Genomic DNA, 7316 nt, shown 5'->3' on the forward strand with positions numbered 1-7316 from the left:
AATGAAGGTTGTTTCCTTCACTAAACTAGTTCTTTAGAATGTTTAATATAAGTGGTCCCTTGTTTTTATTTTATTTTTAATGTCAATGGTTAGTTGCCTGTCTTTTTCTTGCTTTGAGTAATATTCTGTTAAAAATATGTAAGCTTTATGATATCATATTTCTCGCGTGGATGATAGATTGATGGAGAAAACAAAATTTGTAGTCATCATAAGAGACTTTGGAGTTTCACACGGTTGATTGAGAAATGAAAATACCCTTAAAATGCAGTTTTATCTCCCCTATTTAAAGTCATTAATGATTGATGAGGAGAAAGGAAGGGATCCTTTGTTGTGCATAATATAGTGTTGTCCATAACTATGTGAATGAAAGAAGAAAGTGTGGGAGCCTACCACTCTCTTCCACTTGATAATATGATGGCATTCAAATTTATTACTCTCTTAAATGTGTACATTGTATAATAGATTAATAGTTCTTAAATATGCACATACTTGGTATGTTTCTATACATGTGTTCATGAGGCCCTAAATTATGCTGGTGCGTTATGCTCTCTTGAATGTATATATTATATATCCTTAAATATGTGTAGATGGAGTTTCTTATACACATGCCCTCTAAAACAATGTGTTTTACGGGTGCTTCAAATCTTACACATATGTATTACTCCATTCCCCTAATATTGTAAGATAGGGGTTGGACACGGATTTTAAAAAGAAGAAAGAAATACAGAGGAATATAGATAGGGACTCATGTGATGAAGAGGGAAAAAAAAAAGAATGAAAACATATATAAATAGGAAAATGTTGTAATATTAAGAGATTAGAAAAGGTATAATTTAATAAGTATAGGCTAAAAGTCTAAAGCGCATATGTTTAGGTTCATGATAATATGATGTAGGATTGTAGGTGGTCTATCATCAATAATGTTTTACTTAAATCAATTTTAGATGGATAATTAGATATTGGATGTTTGTGAAAATTACAAGTATTAGTCGACCATTTATTTTGGTGATAATCATCGCAGTGTTCATTGTCAACCTAGCTCTAATAAATGGAGTTAAATGCTTAATTTATTGGAAAGGCTAAAGACAAAAGATAAGTACTTGTATTTTGAATTGAAAGGGAAGTAAAGATTTTTGTGACAAACCATTAGAAACATTTTAGGAAGCCAAGTCACTGATTTCCTCTTGTACGAACACATAGTTTAGTCACAATGCATACCCCATTGGAGATGAGCTCTGATTCTAAACTCTAAAGGGGGTTTTGTATTCTTGCAAACCTTCCAATTTCCATAGTAGAAGTATAATTATTTATTATTATTATTAATAAGTTGGACATCTAAATAAAACTAAAACAAGATGTAGGGAAAGATGAAAGAAAGAAAAAAAAAACCCAAAGAGTGAGACATCATCCAATGTGAGACACACTAAACACAAGAAAGTACTCAATACCCATACCCCCCTTTTCTTTCCTTCCCTTTCTTTGTACTTTTCAATTTTTTTTCACTCAAAAAAGTTGAAAGCAACAACACCCTGTCCCTCTCCCCTCCACTCATTTTTTTAATAATTTTTTAAAATATTATTTTTTTCCTTTCAAAATCCCATTTATTCATTATTTTACTAACTTACATTTTTCTACTTACTGCAAGGCTACAAACCCTTAAATAGGAAGTCCTAACTCCCATATCTGTGAACATTATTTTACACATCACTCTCTACTTTCTACTCATATTTTCCTTTTAATTTTGTTTCAACTTTCTACTTGTATACTCTGAACAAAGTAAGCCTAACTCTTTTCTTTTTTGCCTTCCTTAACTTCAACTATTTTCTCTCTCTTACTTGCTTACTTTAAACTCTTTTCTCTCTCTAATTAGTAAGTGTAGTAGTCTCAATAATTTTTCTGCTTCTACGTTAAATATAGGCTTAGCTTTTCTTTTCTCTTGTCCTGCTAAAAAAGAAAGGCTATACTATTAAGCACAGCTCTTGCTTTGCTTTCTTCTCTATCTCTGTCTCTCTCTTCCTGATCCACACTGTAGTCATATTATTGGTTTGTAATGGAATCACTGTCAGAGAATGAATGGTTGGGAAGCCCAGATCAGTGTCCTTGTTCTGCAACTCTTTTTTGTGAGTTTTTTTTTTTTTTTTTTTTTTTTCTTTTTTGGTTTTTGAAATATTATAAAATAAAATAGGCATTATTAGCTGTTATACTAGTTTTACATTACATCCCCTGCTTTCCTCTTTTTATTTCCAATTGTTTGGGCCTTCTCTATCCTTCCAACTTTCTTGGATTATTTCTGCCCCAATGTTGACAGTAGTCTAGAAGTTTGTTATACAATCTGCTTGGTTTCTGAGAAGTTTTTTTTATTTCCCAGGTATCTATTTTTGTAAATTTAACAGCTTTTTCTTCAATCTTCTTCTCTTTTATATCCTTAAATTAGTATGCTTACTACTCTTGATACCTGCTGTTATTCTTCTTTTTTATGTCTCTCCTGAAATTTGCCTATTTTGATTCCATTTTCTCTCCAAAAAAACCTTTTTGTACAGTATTTTTTTGTAATTGGGTTTTTGGGGATTCAGAAATATGACTGGAATTTGGAATTAAGTTAATAGCAATCATAGAAGTCACTCTCCAATATTGCCTATTGAAGCCATACCCATTCTTAGCTGTCCAGTATCCAGCATATTGCTTTCTGGTTAATTAGTTGTAGTTCTTACAAATTTCATGTGGTTTGATATATTGGGTGGAAAGATCATGTGTACTGGTAGAATTAAGTAACTTGATTTTATGTATTTATAGATTTACTTCTATGTTCAACTAAATGACCACGTTTATAATATTACTTGCACTTCACTTATGACTGGAGGAGGGCTTTTTGGGCCTCTTTCTGTCTCTCCCTCACTTTGTCTTAATCTTAATTGGTTTCTTAAGATTAATTAATCAATTTTGAAAATGACTGACTTTTACTTATCTTTGTTGTTTTTTATGTTGGTACTACCTCAGTGGAGCCTATATATCCTAATCATTACAAAGATTAGGTATTCACCAAATCTAGTCTAAGAATCTTGGATTAATAAAGACTACCAATATATGTCTGTGAACTATTCTTGTATTGGCTTTTTTGAGACAGAACAATGTTGAAGAATTTCTGCTAAGTATAAGGTTATTTTTCCTCATATCATATTAATTTATTGGTGTTACATTTCAATTACAGGAAGAAAAAGTAGGGTGGACAAAATTTGGGAGGGAGAAGGCTATTATATGGGCTATAAACTTACAAAAAATTACTGTGACTTGGCTGAGTTGAAGAAGGGAGGAATTGCTACTATTTCAGCCATTTTTGGGTCCTCTAGCTTTGATACAGAGAAGGCAATAGGAGAGAGGCTTGTGGATTTGAAACTTGGTAGGTTAGGTGACATTGGAAAAGGATTAGTGAACAACTTCAAGGGTCATTCACATTCTATTATGGACCCATTTTCACCAACAGCTGGATCATCAAAAAGACCCCGAACACCGGGTACCAGTAGCCAAGTGGTTTCGTGCTTAGTGGACGGATGCAAGGCCGACCTTAGTAAATGCAGGGACTACCACCGACGCCATAAAGTTTGTGAGATGCACTCCAAGACCCCAAGAGTTACAATTGGGGGTAATGAACAACGCTTTTGTCAGCAATGTAGCAGGTAATTTATCAATTAACTTATGAAATTTCTTTGAAAATTGTACTTTTTTGAATTCTGATTATGTGCTTATGTTGCTTTCAAGCTCATTTAGGTAAGAACTGGCAATTCCGGTAAAAGAGTTTTCAGGTTCGGTTTTGGGTGTATAATGGGTTATATGCTTAAGTATAATCCAAAGTCTATCACTTCAAACTATATACCGGGTCAAATTTGTTTAATTTGTTCAAGTTTTTCTCAGTAGCTTCAGATTCGGTTTGTTGTTGTAAGTGACTACTGATACTGCTAGTATACTCTTGTTGGCCTATAATATTTGTACTAATATAGATTAATATAAATGGTTTGGATATTTATAGTGCTGCTCCTTATGGAATGGCAGCATTAGGTAGTGTTAACTGTAGCTGTTAGTACTTACTTGAACAGTTGAACTGTGGACTGATACCATAAATGACTATAGATGGAAGAGTTTGTCTTAAATTCTGGTCAATTATGATGCAAAGACAGTTTAAGTTAATTAAGGTATTTTGGGTGTGATTTTTTTATCCCCAATAGTGCATACTTTATTTACACACCTAATTAGTCCTAATAGTGAATACTCTGGCCATTTCCTTCAACATCTTTGATTTGTATTTGTAGGTTTCACTCACTAGGGGAATTCGATGAGGGGAAGCGGAGTTGTAGGAAACGTCTTGAAGGACATAATCGTCGTAGAAGGAAGCCTCAGCCTGAACCCCTACCTGTGAATCATGGAAATTTCTTTTCTGCTAGCCAAGGTTTGGATTATCCTTCAAAACATATGCATGACATGATTATCCTTAAAATCTATGAGAATGTATTGCATTTTCTTTTAGTTATGAGATAGATTTTGTGCTCCCATTTATAGCTAGAGAAGCAAGCACAAGCAGAATTGTCTTTACCTGACCCTCAACTTCCCTTGATTGTTGAACTGAAACCTTTGTAAGCTGGAAAGCATTTGAATTTTGGAAAAAAAAAAGTGGTTAATTTGGTGAACCTTTTGATGATACTGAAAATGGCTGCTTTTTTTCTTAGGTAGTAGATTTTTGGCATTCAGCAACCAACCAATAATTCCAGCTACATCAGTAATGTCAACTGCTTGGTCTACTGTTAAATCTGAGAGCAGCCCAACACTCTACAACAGCGCGACACCTAGTTCATACTCTCCGGCCTACAGAGGCAGACAGTTCCCATTCTTACAAGTTCCTGAATCCCCACTTACTGGAGTTTCTTCAGCTGGTCAAACACTTCATCACGATCCCAATAATGGTGGCGGAAGCAGCAGCAACAACAACCACAACACTAACAACCAGAAAACACTTTTCTGCAATAGCCTGAACCAAGTGATTGACTCGGATCGTGCTCTCTCTCTTCTGTCATCAAATGCTGAGACTCCCGAGATGGGTTTGGGTCGTACCTTCCATCATCCGAGCCCTATAAACCCTACTCGGCCAATGCTTTCAAGCCTGCACTTCAACAGCGTTCCTTCTCAGTACTCAGGCTCCTCCCAAGGCCATGGTATGGAAGGACATCCTACAGGTTCTGGACTGTTCTCGGACTTACGGAGCAGTAACAGCCTCTGCCAGGATGTTTTCCAGAATGATACTGGTGCATCTTCTACTGGTGGAGGTCATCAAACACTTTCCTTCTCTTGGGAGTAATTAGTTGCTGTTGCCATTTGTTCGCTTGTCTATTCTCTTTCCTAATCCTAATTAATCCTTAATAAAAAAAAAAAAAATACTTTGTTGTATGTTAACTTTATCTTTATTTCCAAGTCTTAAATTTGTTGGCTTTTCCTTGAATTTGGTTGCCTCTTAAATGCTTGACAATTTGTGTGTTCTGGGATACTACAGTCCCAAAAGAGATGTCTCACTTTGCATTTTTAACCTACAATAATTCCAAACTTCCCTTACTTTGTTGAACCTGAGTTGTCTGCATACTGTAGCTCTTTAATTTGGCCGTTTCTGTTTTCAGTTCTCAAGGGTAATTTCTCAAAAATCACTCTTTCTAAAGATAATATTTTTACTGGGATTATGTACTTGTATTATTTATGCAACTTCTCTAGGAATATGTTACATAGACGAGAAATACAAGGTGCTGCATGTCTAAAATCTAAACTACAGGTTTGTTTTCTCATTAATTTTTTTTTTTTTTAAACAAAAGAACTGTTTCAGCTTGTATTATAAGTATGAATTAGAGTTTTCAATACAATACTCATTGTTTTCTTGATTGTCAAAAAAAAAAAAAAAAAAAAAAAAAAAAAAACAATACTCACTATTTTACTGTTACTAATTGCTGAAGAGTGTATTCAGATGTACAGTTTATTTCAATGTTAAAAGGTTAAGAATGCCAGAATGGTGGTTAATTTGAGGGGATAGTTAGCCAGGCAGGTGTCTTTAGATCCCTAAGATTGTACGGAGTATGAAATACGGAATTTGGTATAATAGTATCGATCACTAGATTTGAAGTCTATGTTAAAGTTTTGCAAATGCTAGTATTTGAAGTTCAGTTTAAATTATTACCCTGTTCGTTCTACAATAATATTTCTAGTTGAAATCTTTTGACTTTTAATTTAAAAATAAGAGAGAATCTTCTAAATTTCTATCAATCTATGAGAACAAATACTACGAAGTCTAATTTGACTCATCTTGGTAAGTACGTCATTAATATCTATATATTTTTTGTTAGTGTGGGATTAAAGATATTTGCAAAATTTGCATCGTTTTACATAAACATAAACATCATTCTGAAATGGGAGGAGTAGCTTTCAGGGATTTTTTTTAATTACTTTGATAATTAACAACCAGCATAAGAGTAGTAACAACTAGTTCAACATTTATTCGATATTAAAGACTTAAAGTCATGAACTTAAAACCTGGAATTGAATTGGTTTTTACTTATCAATATTGATTTTCTACTAATTGAAACGAAATTTAATTTTATTGATCATAATATTTTCTTCAGGATGATAATTTTTTTTTAATACTATGTAATTAATTAAACTAATTCTTGCTAATCAACATACCTTAAAATATTTAAATCCTTTATCAAACTATTGCTAATATGAATAGTAAAAAACAATAAAACTTGTACGTACACAAAAAGTAATAGAGTGAATAATATTATACAGTAAAATTGGAATTTGGAAGTAGTGATGGCCAATTAATAGACATGTGAATATACCATTCTGGGTAAAATTTTGTACAATTACTTTATTAGTGGACTCGTACTTTTGCTAAACATAACATCCCAAATTGTAAAAGGTTTCGAGTCTCTCAAAATAATGTCTTTCATATAAGATGTGGTGAGTGGTAAGCTGGTGACATATTATTGTTTATATACTATAGTAAACAAATATGGAGAATTCCGTAGATATTTTATAACTAATGATATCTGCATAATTAAATATCTTGAACTTCACTGTGTTTTTTTATATAATGGAATTCTTAATTATGTTTTGTGTTTATTGATTAACGTGCATGCAAGACTTCTGGCAGCATCATCCGAGTTATTTGTTAGTTAAGTACAAATTAAAGTAAAGCATTTTCTTACTTATTATAACTTTCACACAATCAAATGTTACAAGTTTGACTATAATTAAAATTTTATTTTCACACAAATGTTGCAAGTTTG

The 7316-nt window shown here is 32.9% G+C and overlaps 1 protein-coding gene across 3 annotated transcripts; it reads left to right on the forward strand.

The window, feature by feature from the left end:
• The first annotated feature begins 1458 nt into the window (after nucleotides 1-1458).
• On the forward strand, nucleotides 1459-5485 carry LOC145631416 (squamosa promoter-binding-like protein 13A). Of its 3 annotated transcripts, none has more exons than XM_081683591.1 (4): nucleotides 1459-1776; nucleotides 3209-3674; nucleotides 4305-4441; nucleotides 4719-5485. In XM_081683591.1, exons 2-4 carry the CDS (start codon nucleotides 3256-3258, stop codon nucleotides 5342-5344), a joined length of 1182 nt encoding a protein of 393 aa, XP_081539717.1. In that variant the 5' UTR covers nucleotides 1459-1776; nucleotides 3209-3255; the 3' UTR covers nucleotides 5345-5485. The 3 variants fall into 3 exon arrangements, with proteins under 3 accessions (XP_081539717.1, XP_081539644.1, XP_081539789.1); XM_081683518.1 differs by lacking the exon at nucleotides 1459-1776 and adding an exon at nucleotides 1787-2120; XM_081683663.1 differs by lacking the exon at nucleotides 1459-1776 and adding an exon at nucleotides 2146-2368.
• Nucleotides 5486-7316: the final 1831 nt, after the last annotated feature.

The sequence above is a fragment of the Chenopodium album genome, chromosome 1 (genome assembly GCF_948465745.1).
Source record: "Chenopodium album chromosome 1, dcCheAlbu1.1, whole genome shotgun sequence".
NCBI classification, from domain to species: Eukaryota; Viridiplantae; Streptophyta; class Magnoliopsida; order Caryophyllales; family Amaranthaceae; genus Chenopodium; species Chenopodium album.

Excerpts from the sequence above, each read along its gene's own strand:
- LOC145631416 (XM_081683591.1), top strand. The coding sequence starts at position 3,256 with ATGGGCTATAAACTTACAAAAAATTACTGTGACTTGGCTGAGTTGAAG. Across the intron at positions 3,675-4,304 it reads TTTTGTCAGCAATGTAGCAG|GTTTCACTCACTAGGGGAAT; the intron begins GTAATTTATCAA and ends TTGTATTTGTAG. Across the intron at positions 4,442-4,718 it reads TTTCTTTTCTGCTAGCCAAG|GTAGTAGATTTTTGGCATTC; the intron begins GTTTGGATTATC and ends TTTTTTTCTTAG.